Genomic DNA, 16,149 nt, shown 5'->3' with positions numbered 1-16,149 from the left:
TGTTAATTTTAATAATAAAATCATAAAGCACAAAATAGGGAGGGAAAGATAGTGAAAGGGGGAGGGAGGGGGAGAGAGAGAGAAAGAGAGAGAACACATTTAAGAGGGTGGAGGCACTTCAAAGAAACAACTTTCAAAATAAATGATGCACTTATTTAAGTCATTTACAATAAGTTGTCAGGGAGCACTGGAGAATGTGTAAAGTTAAAAGGTACAGAATAGTCACCAACAACTCCATTAAAGAAAACAAGCATACATTGGTCATACCTTCAAATTTTGGGGACGGTTGAACTTGTTAAGGAGTGCTGTCTGAATGAGCTCCCACCGACTGCCTGCTGTTCGTTCGCCATTCTTTTGGAAAAAAGAAAGGAAGATTAACTTCAAAGATGTCCACATTCTTTTGTATCTTAGTTTTAAAAATGGGCCAGACACACAGACATACTGCACAATTTTTTCATACATATACCTAAAAATTTCACTTCTTTTTCTTACCTCATCTTCTACAGGGTATAAATTTTGTTCTGAGCAAGGCATTTTGACATGTTTATTATCCCATAAATCCCTATAATGTGTTGGAAAAGGTTTAGGGACTTCTCCAGCTTTCAAAAGATCTACCTGCAACAAAGAGAATATTCATAATGCAATGTGTACAATCATTTATCCACCTTTCACAAAATAACCTAAAGAGTAAATACTAAACAATATAGATTAAGGTCTAAGCTTAGTCCCTCACCATCACACCCCAAAAAAGCTTTAAAACAATTCAGCATCTTTATGTAAATCTCACACATTTATAGAGAAAGTTGTTTTTAAATTAAAAAACATTAACTATAGTAAAAAGGTGAATCCTAGAGATAATAGGATTCTTGAAAGTATTTTAATCCAGCTCCTCAATTTATTGTCTGAATTTCCTCTATTACAGTATTCAAACTCAAGTAGAAAATGTACACAAAGAGCCCTTGTGGACCATCTACTAACTCAGAAAACCACATATTAACATTATCCACACTATGGGATTTTTATTTACTTTGTAAAATATTTCCCCATTATGTTTTAATCTGATACCTGCATTAAGTGTTTAAAATCTCTGCTCTACAACCAACCTGAAATGTTCTCATATAGCCTAAAATTAAGCACTTCCAATATGGCAGGAAATGTACTACCTGACAAGATGTGTAATTTTGAAGAACTTTCTGAAAAGTCATCAACAAAAGTAAAAGCTTATCAACTATGAAAGAGTGCAAAAAATAAGATTAAAGAACATGTTTTATATAATTTGATAGGCAAGAACAGGAATTATTTGGGTTTCTAACATATCGGATATGTTTCTCACATTACATAATTTTTCAGATTCTTTCATTTCCAACACTACAAATATTTTGTGACTTTAATACAGAACTATACATGTTTGATCATTACATGAGATAAAGTTTAGATAAGCATTATGTAAAGAAATTATTATATTATTGGAGTATTAAACATACATCAATAAAAAGTTATCTGAATATACTACTACATATACAAGCAAGTGCCTCATTAATGTACCATAATTTTATAGTAGGTAACATATTTAATGACCTTTGATGTTCCTAATAAGAACTAAAAACAACAAAAGTAAAAATACAAAATATTTTCAGAATAAGTTCTTGAAGTTTTTTTTTTTTTTTAATTTAAGAAAAAATAATGAATGTAATTGCATTACATCATATCATGGGTCCTAAAAGGAACCTAAGGGAGGACATTCAATTCAGCTTTGCTAAAAATATATTTAAATTAAGGATTTCAACTTTTTCTTCTCTAAATTCAGAAGTTAAAGTTAAGGAAATAATTATCTTGCTTTTTTTCTTTTTTGAGTTAAGCTGTTATTTTAATTATTACATGTACTTAACCAATGACTTCTACATCCTACACAGTTGTAACAAGACCATTTATGCATTTGGTCTAATTTAACAATGAGGATAAGGCTTAAGCTATTTTAATAAGCTCTTCAGTTTTTTCTCATTACAGGTAAAGTGACACACCCGAACAGTTACTGTATGATTTGCAGAGTGTCTCAGATGAGGAAGACGAACTCCACACAAAGGCATTCTTCTCAATTCCTCAATTGGAGTTCCAAGCCATTTTTTATCTGGGGAAATATGAGGTGGAATGTACTTGGGAATCTTCCTGTCTGGTCTTTGGTGTTTGAATTCACATTGTTCTTTTCTAAAATCAAGAAAAACAAATTGTCACAAATTATTTCTAAAAATGCTAAAGATCTGAATAAGTATAATCTGTGAGTCCAAAAAAAAGTCCCAAAACTTAGTAGCCAGATAAAATTTTACTTGTTATCAAGTAACCAACTGGAATGATTAAAAAAGATGGTTATTGTTTACTGTCTCAAGAAAGGGAGAAAACACATGTTCAAAATTCTTTTTGGACTTCTGGGATGGAGCTAAGATGGTGGCATAAAGACAGGAAGCTGCGGAGCTCTCCCAATTTCCCTTGAAAACCACATGAAACCACCAAGCCTCTGATGGAATAAAACCACTCTCTAGCTCAAGATAGATTCGAAAAACTTCAAGAAAGGTCAGTTTCACTGGGATGAAAAGGATACTTAAGCCAGCTCAGACTCTGGGAAAGCCAGTTAGAAGGTCTTAATCACAGCAAATCAGAAATTGAGACCCTCAGTCCTGATTCAATAAAGATGTTAATCAGTAGAGCAGCTTCAAGTTCCAGATTAGAAGAGAAGCTCTAGGAAACCAGGATGTTTCCTGAAAAGAGCAGGCAAAGCTACTCCCTGCAAACACAAGAGGCCCCCTGTGCTCAAAGCCAAGGTTTAAAGCTGCACAGGAAGCTCTAGCGTCCACAGAGGAAATCTCAAAGAGTGAGATAAATTGATCTCAAGCCCAAAGAGACTTCTTGGAAATGCTCATAAAAGACTTCAAAAGGTGGATGAGAGAGGTAGAAGAAAAAAATGAGAAAAGAAATGAGAGGTATGCATGCAAAGAGTCAACAATTTGGAAAAGGAAGGAAAAAAAATGTCCTCAGAAAACAATTCCTTAAAAAATGCAATTGGCCAAATGCAAACAAACAAACAAAACCCTTCAAAAGTAAATTAATCAAATGGAATAGGAAATATAAAAGCTAACTGAAGAAAATCACACATTAAAAACTACAACGGGGCAAACAGAAGCTAATGATTCTATGAGAGCAAGAATCTGTCAAGAACAAGAACAACAACAACAACAACAAAAACAAAAATGAAAGAAAATATGAAATACTTCATTGGAAAAAAAGCCGACCTGGAAAATAGATCTAGAAGAGACAATTTAAAAATTATTGCCCTATCTGAAGGCCAAGATCAAAAAAAAGAGCCTGGATAGCATTCTTCAAGAGATCATTAAGGAAAACTGCCCCAATATTCTAGAAGCAAACAAGGAAATACTCATTGAAAGAATCCATGAATTACCTCTAGAAAGAGATCCTACAAGGAAAACCCCAAGGAACATTGTTGTGAAACTTCAGAATTACAATCTCAAGGGGAAAAAAAGGGACAATTAGTTTACATGAAGAGGCACAAAAGACCTACAATAGAAGGGGAAAAGGAAAGGGAGATGAACATTGTCTGAAGCTTGATCTCAGCATTTTGAGTTCTAAGAGGAAATAATAATCATTCAGTTGGGCATAGAAATTTATCTAACCCTACAAAGAAGCAGGAGTCAAAAGAGGAAAGAAAAAGGGAAAGGCAGGATAGAGGAGAGAGGGAGAGGGAAGAAGAGGGAGAGGAAGAGAGAACGAGCGAGCACGAGAGCGCAGAAATACTAGGGAAAAGGGCAAGGGATGATAGACGATAAGGCAGTGGGTGAGATGGATCAAAAAAAAAAAAAAAAACTAATAAGAGAAGGGGGAGAGGCAGTAGAAGGTAAGGTAGTGGGTGGGATGGGTAAAGAAAAATATTATTAAGGACAGGGTAGAAAGAACAAAAGTATACACAGGAAAGAATATACAATGAGGGAAATACAGAGCTATTAATCATAATAACTGTTAATGTGAATGGGATAAACTCTCTCATAAAGGGAAGCAAATAGCAGAGTGGATTAAAAAACAGAATCCTATAATATGTTGTTTACAAGAAACACAGCTGACAATGAGACATAAAGAATAGAACAAATTTATTATGCTTTAGCTACAGTAAAAAAAAAAAAAAAACAAAAAACAGGAGTAGTAATTCTGATCTCAGATAAAATAAAAAGTAAAAATAGATCTAATTAAAAGAGATAAGGAAAGAAAGTACATCTTGATAAGAAGGTACTGTAAACAATGAAATAGCAACCATACTAAATGTATATGTACCAAGTATAGAGCAGGCAAATTTCTACAGAAGATTTTAAGTCAGTTACAGGAAAAAAAAGAAAGCAAAACTATACTACAGGGGGACCTCAATCTTCCCTTTTCAGAATAAGAAAATTCTAACCACAAAATAAATAAAAAAGAAACAAGGGAGGTTAACAGAATCCTAGAAGACCTAGATATGATAGACCTCTGGAGAAAACTGAATAGGGACAGAAAGGAATACATTTTTTTCTCCATAGTACATGACACCCACATAAAAACTGACCATGTATTAGGCCATAAAAGCCTCACAATCAAATGCAGAAAGGCAGAAATAGTAAATGTTTCTTTTCAGACAACAATGCAATAAAAATTATATTCAATAAAGGGGCAGGGAAAGATATATTAAAAACCAATTGGAAATTAAATAATTTAATTCTAAAAAAAATAAGTGAGTCAAACAACAAATCAGAGAAACAATCCATAATTTCATCCAAGAGAATGACAATAAGACAACATACCAATACCTATGGGATGCAGCCAAAGCAGTTCTTAGGGGAAATTTTGTATCTCTAAATAGCTACATGAATAAAGCAGAGAAAGAGGAAGTCAGTGAATTGGGCCTGCAACTAAAAGTTAGAAAAAGAAAACATTTAAAAACCCTAATACCAAATTAGAAATTCTGAAACTCAAAGGAGAGAGTAATAAAATTGAAACTAAAAACCAAAACACCAGAGAGCATAGGAATAAAGCTTTTCTTAAAATAATAAGCAGTATATAAAATCAACAGTAAGCATTATTTGTACGTATTTACATATATTTATTGAAATATATTAATTACATATAATATATAATGTTATGTATAAAATTAATATGTTAATAAATATATAATATGTTTATTAAATATATACATATTATATATATTTATAAGATCAAGGATGAAACAAGGATGCCCATTATCACCACTATTACTCAACATTGTATCATAAATGTTGATTTTGGCAATGAGAAAACAGAAAGAAAAGGAATTTCATAGTCAATGATGAAGTAAAACTTTCACTCTTTGCAGATGATATGATGATATACTTAGAAACTCCTAAAAAAAAAAAAAAATCATCCAAAAATCTACTGGAAACAATTCATAGGTTTAGCAGAGCATAAAATAAGTTCACACAACTCATCGACATTTCTATATATCACTGACAAAACCCATCAGCAAGAGACAGGAAGAGAAATTCCATTTAAAATAACTACAGACAAAATTAATTATTTGGGTGTTTACCTGCCAAGACAAACCCAAGAATTATATGAACACAATTACAAAACAATTTTCACACAAAGTCAGATATTAACAATTCAAAAAATATCATTTGTTCATGGCTAGGCCAAGCTAATATAATAAAAATGAGAATTCTGCCTAAATTGGTCTTACTTGTTCAGTGCCAAACCGATCAAACTGCCAAAAAATTATTTTATAGAGCTAGAAAAAATAATAGCAGAATTCATCTGGAAGAACAAAAGGTCAAGAATATCAAGGAATTAATTTTTAAAAAATACAAAGATGGTACCAAATCTAAAACTAAAACAGTCATCAAAATCATATGGTACTGGCTAAGAAATAGAGTGGTGGATCAGTGGAATAGATTAGATACATACAATACAACAATCAAGGCCTATGTTGATATAGTTTAAAAAAAAAAAAAAAACCCAAACTCCAGCTTCTGGAATAAGAACTCACTATTTGAGAAAAATTGCTTGGGAAAATTGGAAAATAATGTCAGAAACTTGACATAGACCTACATCTCACATCCCATACCAAAATAAGGTCCAAATGGGTACATAATTTGGGCATAAAGGATGATGCCATCCATAAACAAATTAGGAGAACAAGGGATAATTTACCTATCAGATCTCTGGAGAAAGGAAGAATGTATGACCAAAGAAGAACTAGAGAACATTATGAAAGGCAAAATGGACAAGTTTGATTACATTAAATTTAAAATAATATTAAAAGGCAAGTACAAAACTGGGAAAAAAAATCTTTACAGCCACTATTCCTTTTAAAGATCTCATTTCTAATATATATAAAGAAGTGTGTTAAATTAATTAAAAAAAAAAAAAATACAAGTCATTCCCCAACTGATAAATGGTCAAAGGATATGAACAAATTTCAGATGAAGAAATTAAAGCCATCTATAGTCATATGAAAAAATGTTCTAAATCACTCTTGATTGGAGAAATGCAAATTAAAACATTACTCAAGTACCACTTCAAACCTCTCACAGATTGGCTAAGATAACAGGAAAAGATAATGATAAATGTTGGAGGGAATATGGGAAAACCGGTATGCTAATCCATTGTTGGTGAAGTTGTGAAAAGATCTAATCATTCTGGAGAGCAATCTGGAACTAAGCCCAAAGGTCTATCTATCAAACTGCATACCCTTTGATTCAGTAGTGTCATTACAGAGTCTATATCCCATGGAAATCAAAAAGGACGGAAAAGGACCCACATGTGCAAAAATGTTTGTAGCAGCTCTTTTCATGGTAACAAAATACTGGAAAAAGAGTAGATGCCCATTATTTGCAGAAGGACTGAACACCTTTTGGTAATATTATTGTTCTATAAAAAATGATGAACAAGCTGATTTTTTAAAAGATTGACATGAATTGATGTTAAGTGAAACAAGAAGAACCAGGAATACACTGTATGTAATAATAGCAAGAATGTGTGATCAACTATGAAAGTGGTTCAGTGACCCAAAGCAATCCCAATAGACTTTGGACAGAAAATGCCATCTGCATTCAAAAAAAAAAAAAACTATGAAGATTAAATATAAATCAACATGTGCTACATTTACTTCTTTTTTTAGGTTCCCCCCCCCCATGGTTTTTTTCCCTTTTGCTCTGATTTTTCTCTCCCAATAATTCATAAAGCAATCTGTATTAAAAGTAAATAATTTTTTTAAAAGACAAGCTATGATAAAATCTGACCAGGGTTGCTTTCTACTTCATATGCAGGACCAAAGAAGTCCTAATGACCTAATTTTCCAGCCACCACTTCCCTTTCTTCTTCATTAATCCCTTTTCTCTCCTCACAAATGGAGCTAAGCTAGCAGCAAAAGCTAAGCAGAAGTCTGTGCTAGAATAAATGTAGTAGTAGTTCAAATTGATGAATCACTAAGCCAGACTGTGTACCTGTCAGCAACAAAGTGTTGACTATGCAAAAAACAGTAGGTACCTGGATTATATTGTGATACAGTGACTACCTGGAAGCCAAGATTTGATAAGTGTTGAGCAAAAATAGGTCAGCTAAATGGTGCAAGTTAATAGAGCACCAAACCTGGAGTCAGGAAGTCTCACCTCTCTGACTTCAAACTCGACCTGAGACATATTAGTAGTATGTAAATCACAGCCCTGTTTGTCTCAGTTTCCTGTTCTAGTCAGCATCTTTACCAAGAAAACTCTAAATAGGGCAAAGAAGAATCATACACAACAAAAGACTAAACAACAAAGCCTACAAGTTATTGAAATAGTCCCACCTTAACTTTATATATTCCAGAAGCATAACATGTCTTAGAAGGAATTGATAAATAGAAGTAGTCTCCTCCTGATAAAGGCTGAATATTGTCAAATCACAGTTTTACATCTTTAAAACTAGAACGAATCTTAAAGGTCACTGAATCAAATTCCATCTTTTTTGCAAATAAGCTAAATGAGTTTAAGAACAATTAAGTGACTTGGCCAGGATCATACAACTAGTAAGAGCCTCAAGCCATATTTGAATTTAGATCTTCCTGACTCCTGGTCCAGGATTCTATTCATTCTGATAGTAATAGTGTCAAACTCAAAGAGAAATATTCAACTGTCATAAGTTATTAACACTTGACTACAGTACTAGTAGCAGATGCTATCTAATAAAGATGAGGCATGCATTGATAGAGCAAGCTCTAGTGTTTGGGGCACTCTGAAAGTATGAGAGAAGAGTAATGTTAGACTGCATACCAAACTGAAGGTCTACAAAGTCCTTGTTCTGACCAATGTGTTATATGGCTGAGAAACCTGAACAATATATCAGTGCCATGCCAGGAAATTGAATCACTTCCATTTGAATTGTTACAGGAAGATTCTGAAAACCATCTGGCAAGATAAGGCACCAGACACTGAGATACTTTCTTGGGATGAATTGCCAAGCATTCAAATCCTACTGCAGAGGACACAAATCTAAGAGGCCACAATGATTGAATGCCAAACATGTATTTGCCTAAAAGACTATTTTATGGAAAACTCACACAAGGGAGCATTCACATGAAGTAAAAAGAAATGACACAAGGACATTCTCAAAGACTCTCTAAAGAACTTTTGAATCAACTGTGAGTATGGGAGACACTGGCACAACACTGCCCAGTATGGCATGCCTGCATCAAAGAAGGTATTATGTTCTATGAGCATAACAGAACTGCAGTAACTCAAAGGAAATATGAAATGCGCAAATTTTAGAGATAGCTTAATTCCAAATGTTCATATGGTCTATTTGTGGCTGACGGATGGTACAATCTTCCAAGCTCATTTTGAGCTGATCATCCCCAGAAGGATACAGTGTACTTTGATCCCAACACAATGCTGTCACTTTGGTCCTTTTTGAGAACAAAAGAAAACAACCAACCCCCAACCCTTAACAAACCATTCTTCCAGGTCTCCTATAGTAACTATAGATTACGTCGATTTTAGAGGATGTTTAAAAATTAAAATATATTAAATTGAACAATACACAATTTAATGACCAGGACTAATTTTTTTCAAACACATCAGTATTTAAACCTATGTAGGTTACTTAATTTCTAAGTGTATTAATTTACATTAAAAATAAAAATAAATAAATATTGAGGAAAATATCTAACTTCCAAAATGAATTTACTTTTTAGTGAGAATTTAAATTTAAAACAATGTATTTAATTGACCTAATCTGACAGACCAAGGTATCTCTATTTCAACATAACAATTCTGTTTAGCTTACTTATAAAATTACAAAAACGTCCTGCACGGAATTCAGTCAGTCGACAAGCACTTATTAAGTTCCCAATACTGAGCTAAGTTCTGAGTATATAAGGAATGGGAAAGATTACCTTTTGTCCTCTCCTCTAGGCATTCTCATGAAGTGATCTGTTATTTTAGAATCCTTTCTCCCAGCTTGCTTGGGGCCTTTGCATTCCACATTCAGACCAATAATAGTAGGGGATTTGGAGGGTAAATGATCCTCTTCAGTGGGACTCTCTACTCCTTCTAACTGAAGGCTCGATCCACTATCTTCATATACCCTAGTAGAGTGCTGTTTTTTACATTCAATTTTATTCTCTCCTGTTTGAAATTTGGATGATTTGTTTGCTGCTTTAGAGGAATTACCAACTTCTTGTTCTTCAAAACATGGGCTCGTTTCTTCTTCTGCCTCTGAATCCTGACAACTATTCTTAGAATTATCAACGTCCATTGGGGACTCTGGTTCACTTTCTTTCTCAAGTGGAGACTCTGCAGGACTTTCTTGTCTGCTCATCTCATCATTTTTCTGATCAGGTAAAACATCACCACCACCAACATCTGACAATGGACTCTCAGGAACAACATCTATCTCTTCCTGCTGACTATCTGCACTAGTGCCATGGATAGGCTTACTGGGCTGCAGGCTGCTTGAGGCCTCTCCTAGTTGTACATCTTTCATAGGCTGCTTAGAATTTGCCATCTTTACAGGTGTCAGTAAAAGCTGCCGATTGTCTCTATCTTCTTCACAATCTAGATGAATTTGATCATCACTTTGGGGTGATTGATCCACATTAGCATTTCTAAATTGATCTGCCACGAGAGTTACTTTCTGGGGTTCAGTTTCCAAAGGCTCCCTTTGATTTCCTTCACTTTGTAACTTACAGGTACTGGACGTCAGAGGATGGTTGAAATGCTTTGTACTTTTATCTTGAGATGACTTAGCATGGCTCAGCTGAGAAACATTTTCTAACTTCTCCATGTTATGTTGGAAAAAATTATCTTTCTGTATAGAACTCATCTTAGATACTGCTGCTTTGATGGTATCTTTACTATGCAAACTGCAAAGGAGGGAAAAAAACCCCATAAATTAAATAAAACTTCTCATATGAGATAATCAACAATCTACAAATGGGCCAAAAAAGAAACTCAACTTTTTACAATTTGCATTTTCACTCAGAAATTTAAACTAAGCAATCTCTAAACATTCAGCTATATGAAAATGCTTAGTCTGTAAGTGATTTAAATACTACTGCTGCTACTACAATCACAACTACTACTATTGCTGCTGCTGCTGCTACTACTACTACTACTACTTAAAAAAAACTTCAAGAATTCATGACACTATCATGTCTCTAGTCATCAATGCTTGATGCTTCAGTCAAGTTTGACTCCACCCTCAATTATCAAGTCCAGCTCATTCTAACTAGATTTAAAAATCCTAATTTTCACGCAAATATTATCTTGGTTCAATTGGCTCTCAATTAGGTTCTTCACCTCCAATCCATGCAAGTTACCTTTTCTGACAGTAACTCATATCACATTCATTTAACTTAAAAATTGTCAAGGTCTCCTAGTACTCTAGGTTTTTTATATTATCCAGAACCAAATTACATTTTTAACCTAATCTTAGATGCTCTCCCTGTATTTTAAGGAATTTGCTATTCCCCCAAATAATTATTTTCCCACCTTCATTCTTTACCAATCAATGCTAGAACAATCACTTTACTCTCTCCAATTTCCGTTTAAAATCTTATCAATCCTTCAAGACCTCACTCAAATGATCTTGATCTAAGTCTTCCCTCATACCTAAACCACCATCTAGAAGGTTTTTCTTCCTCTTTTCTATTCTTACATTTTGTTTCTGTCAATTCTGTGCAGATGTCATAGCACAGATTGCTTTATGGCTTTTCATAAATATATCATTTCTCTTATGCTCTTTAAGAGTAAGGTCTGTGTTTTACTGATATTTAATTATTTCTGGGACAGCTAGATAGAACAGTATAGATAGCATCAGCCCTGAAGTTAGAAGTATCTGAGTTCAAATTCTGTCTCAAACACTTAACACTTGCTAGCTATATGACCCAGAGCAAGTCACTTAACCCCAAATGCCCTGCCCCCTCCAAAAAAAAAGTTTTAAAAAAATTATTTTTGGAGTACTCACTATGGTGCCTTGCCTTTCATTAGAGATAATATCATACTTCAGGCATAAAGCATAATGCCTTATCACAAGGAATTTACAATCTAATCAACAAAAAACTGGAACAAAAATATATTTATAATCTAGTACTAACTTACATGGTTGCAATTAAATAGATTTGTAAATTGCTTGAAGTAAGGGCCTCACTAATATTTTACTAATCACTGCTATCTTCTACAATATTTATTATACACCTTTGCATGTTTTAGTTACTTAATATTTTTTAGTGTTAGTGATACAAATCGACAACAAGGACATGTTCTCTAAAGGAGATACATAAATGTTACAAAAGTGGTCAAAATAATTAGAGACATACAAATATATGTAGAAAGATAATCAGAGGAATAAGCTATCAAACTAAATGGAGTGAAAAGAAAGCAGCTATACAACTGAGCTGGGCTCTTGTCAACCTGCATGTTTATCCATCTACATCATCCTATATTGCCTCTCCTCTAAGAAATAATTTTAGCCTAAAAGAATGAATACTCTTGGATGGATATTCTTCCTATTGGCAATCTGATTCAAGCCTTTTGCTCCCAACCAATTATTATTTCACAAAATGCTGTCAGTTTTGGCACCTGGGACATATATAGGACTGTATGATCCCAGGAACATATACCAGAATTTGTATCTCCTTTTGCCTACTTTTTATAACTAGAAGATCTTACTGGAAGATTAGAGTAGCTGATAAGACTGAAAATGGAGGGGGGAGCAAGAAAGGGGTTAGGAAATAATATCTTCTTTCCATATCCTCAGACAAAATAAGGTCTCCTGTATAAAAGGGTTATTAGCGGATACTTATCTGTTAAAGGTGATTGGTTAATATAATAAATAACAAATGATGAGACGGAGTCCTAAACTAAACTTGTCCCCCAAGAGCATCTCCTGTCTAAGGACAGATAGAAGAAAGGACAGAAATAAATAATAAGTGCCTGTTTTATGTGCCAAGCACTATACTAACTGCCTTATAAATATTATCTGATTTGAACCTTACAACAAGCCTGGGAAATAAATGCTATTTATATCCCCATTTTACAGTTGAGAAAACCGAGGCAAGCAGAAGCAAGATGACTTACCCAATCACACAGCTAGTAATCATAGTCTTGGGGTCAAATTTGAACTTAGACCTTCCTGATTTCAGGCCCAAGGTTCTATTCACTGCTCCCTCCCCTCCCCTAAGTTGCCTACAAGAAACCTTCAGACAAATGTGGGATATAACTGCCAAATAAGTATTTGTGAAGAAAATAAATTTAAAGCAATTTTAAGGTATTCTTTGAATTAGGATTAGTATGACTTCCAGTAAGAACTGTTAGTATATAGATGGTGGAGAAGAACAGAAAGGGCAGTCAGGGAGGACCAGAAGCAGGAACAATGACAAAGAAAACTTTTATGATATATGTGTTCAATATGTATTTATTCAGTATATACATATTTAATTCTGTAAAGCTCATTTATTTTACCTGCAACAAAATTATTATGTGATATAAATCACATAACGCATATTATACATTATATGTAATATAAAATGTCCAATTAACCTGGGGAATTGCAAGTTTTTTCCTTTCTATTTCTTCATTCAAAGTCCAGTCTCTTAAGGAAATTTCTGACTTAGACTAAAAAAACTCTACCCCACTTACTTATCCTACCTTAGCTAGGGGGAATTCTTACCTTACCCAACTAGATAATTTTACAAAAAAAAATACAATTCTGGGTAAATTCCAGCCCTTTGTGTTCTACTCAGACAAGCCTGAGGAGTAGACTGTAGGGTAAAGTATAAAAATTACTTTGTCTAGATTGTAGGAAGCTAAGGGTGGGTCTGTATATCTAGCAGTAAAGTGATCAACGTCTTCCAGTTCTTCATTAGAATAGGTCTAACTCTCATTTTAAGATTTATTCTCTGATTAATTGTTCATTTCTACCTGTCAGGAAATCCCAACTCTTCTAAGGACATATAAGTCTGAGGAGCTTCTTGGGTACAAGAGAGCATAATGATCATTTTATTCATTATCTACTAATCATAATTAATAAAATTATGAATTATCCAGCAACTACATCTCTTGAAATTTTCCTATCTTATTACTAAAGATTTGTTCTTTTAATCTAGTTCACAATAAAAATCACATACCTTTTTGACCCTGTGTTGAATTCTTTAGTGTCCACCCAATTGGTAATTGTCTTTTGTTTGAAAGCTAGAAAAAAGATTAAGCATTAATTTATATATCTCGTAATTGGTCTAAGCCATAACTCATATTAACAGTAGATATAAATGTACTTTAAGATCATGATTGCAGCATCAAATGAGCTGAACCTAGAATCAGAAGAGACCTCAGTTCAACTCTTTACCAACAGCTGTTTGACTATGAGTAAATCATTTAATCTTTCTGAAACTGTTTTGTCTGTACAAAAAGGATATAGCATAACTAAGTACTTAACGAGTTGCTGTAGAAATCAAGTAAAACAACATGGGGAGAAAAATTCAATTTAAGAAAATTTGATAATGAATGCTGTACAGACATCAATATCTTCAGACAGGCATATATAATTGTTTATTAAGCATCTTGTCATTTGGCAAACTAAAAAAAAGGGGGGTAGCTGAAGATTTAATTCATTCCAAAAAACATTTATAAATTACTGTAAGGTACTATATTAAGTACCAGAGATTAGTCTTGGTCCTGATCAGTATTTTCACCAGTACAGGAAACTTCTGGTGTAGAAACTCCTTTCACTATCACAATTATACCTCTTTCCTGAAACTTAATTGTTGGACATCAAGAGATTAAGCAACTTGCCTATGGCAACCAAGTTATGGGGATGGAGACAGAACTTAAGCCATGGTCTTCTTACCCATTACTTCACTATATCTTGTAAACTTTGGGAACATAAAGACAAAAATGAAAAATAGCTGCTGAATCCTTGGAGTTTACATTCTACTTGATTATGCAACAGTAAAAGATAGTTTGAATTTGAGACTTGCAGTAAGAGGCATCTACCGTCTTACTATATCATAAACAGCAAAATCAACAGCCAAATTTCTATTCCTTTGGTAACAATCATACCCTGAAAGAATGACATAAGAAAGCAACATTAAAAAAAAAAAAAAAAAGCTGCTTTCCCTTATCTCATTTTATATATATATATATATATATATATATATATACATATATATATATCGAATAATCTCTTTAAAAAAAAAATACTAGGCATAACATCAGATTGCTTGCTATCTTAGAGAAGGGAGGAGAAAAAAAACTTGGAGCTCAAAATCTTACAAAAATGAATGTTGGAAATTTTCTTTACATGAAATTGGAAAATAAGAGTCCTATTGAGAGAAAGAAAAGTACACTGCATCTAAAAGTATTTTTAAGCCATAAAGAATCTCATGTTCTTCTTTATAGAAAGGTTTCATCATTGTTTCATTTAGTTTCACATTCCCAACTACAATGAAAGGTTCCCAGCCCTTGGTTTTCCTGCCAGCAAGTGATTTTCAGAGACCGAACAATTTATAAAGAATAAGGACGGGGCAGCTAGTTGTTGCAGTGGATAGCGCACCAGCTCTTAAGTCAGGAGGACCTGAGTTCAAATCTGGTCTCAGACACTTAACACTTGCTAGCTGTGTGACCCTGGGCAAGTCACTTAATTGCAATTGCCTCAGCAAAAAATATGTATGTATATCATGTCATTCTTTTCTTGGGGTTTCACAGGTTAGAAAATAAATTTCAACTACATAAAAATTACAGGAGCCTTCCTAGAGCTGGTTGTTAATGCAAAACATCAGCTAAATGTTTTTCCCTCATCCTAAAGGCATTCCCTGTCCAAGTGAAGCCAAATTCTCAAAAATGTGGACAAAAAGGGAATTTCCTCCCAAATCTGTCCAGTAAAACCCCAGAAATCTCTTCCTTCATCTCGAGAAGGTCTTTCATCATTAAGAAATGACCTCGGGACAGCAAAAGGGAACCCGGCGTCAGCCCAAAACGGAGCCTGCGCGTCCTCCGCCGAATCCCCTAAACAGTGTCAGATCGAAGCGGGAAAAGAAGGTCCTGGGCCCGGGGCACCCACCTTTGTTCCCCAACTTGCCGCAGATGCCGTGTGGCCCAGACGTTGTTGGTCCCGGGGAGCCGACGAATGAAGACGACGGCGTCCTCGACCAAAGAGGGAACAGGACGGTCTGCCCCAGGACGGCCTCAGGGGCCGACACCTGTCTCTTTCCTCCGGACTGGTTCAGGGGACCGGAGGTTGCGGGCGGCGGCGATTTAGAGACGCCGCAGCGGGCTCGCTTCCTGCAGGGTTTGCAGCCGGGGCCCGCACTCATGCTGGGGTCCCACGGCGCGCAGCCCCCGGGCAAGCCCGGACGAAGAGCCTCATTCACCCGGCCGGAGAGGGGCGATGGCGGGTGGGGGCGGGCGGCCGGCTCTCCCACACCACACCATGCCCTCTCCTGCGCCTCTGTCCTCGCACCCTCTTCACCTCTTTAAATGACTCTCTCGGCCCTCCCAGGGCACTGAGAGCTTTGCGTTTCTTAAATTCTCTTCCCCACAACAGTTCCTGACCCCTCAGCAGAAGCAGCAGCGACGACTTCGGATGCCTTCACTTTTGCGCCTACGG

At 35.0% G+C, this 16,149-nt stretch overlaps 1 protein-coding gene across 1 annotated transcript in view; it reads right to left on the bottom strand.

Annotated features, from left to right (window-relative positions):
• PARG (poly(ADP-ribose) glycohydrolase) overlaps positions 1 to 16,142 on the bottom strand; it is a 116,396-nt gene extending 100,254 nt beyond the window's left edge. Inside the window, exons 1-6 of the mRNA XM_051981866.1 lie at positions 15,604 to 16,142; positions 13,673 to 13,736; positions 9,440 to 10,408; positions 2,022 to 2,205; positions 493 to 615; positions 268 to 351 (exon numbers count right to left, since the gene is read on the bottom strand). Coding sequence (XP_051837826.1) covers positions 268 to 351; positions 493 to 615; positions 2,022 to 2,205; positions 9,440 to 10,408; positions 13,673 to 13,736; positions 15,604 to 15,856 — 1,677 coding nt within the window. The 5' untranslated portion in view covers positions 15,857 to 16,142. The remainder of the gene's footprint in view (positions 1 to 267; positions 352 to 492; positions 616 to 2,021; positions 2,206 to 9,439; positions 10,409 to 13,672; positions 13,737 to 15,603) is intronic.
• Positions 16,143 to 16,149: the final 7 nt, after the last annotated feature.

The sequence above is a fragment of the Antechinus flavipes genome, chromosome 2, assembly GCF_016432865.1.
Source record: "Antechinus flavipes isolate AdamAnt ecotype Samford, QLD, Australia chromosome 2, AdamAnt_v2, whole genome shotgun sequence".
Lineage (NCBI taxonomy): Eukaryota > Metazoa > Chordata > Mammalia > Dasyuromorphia > Dasyuridae > Antechinus > Antechinus flavipes.
Note: the sequence above shows the minus strand (reverse complement) of the source record. Positions and strands in the feature narration are given on the sequence as shown.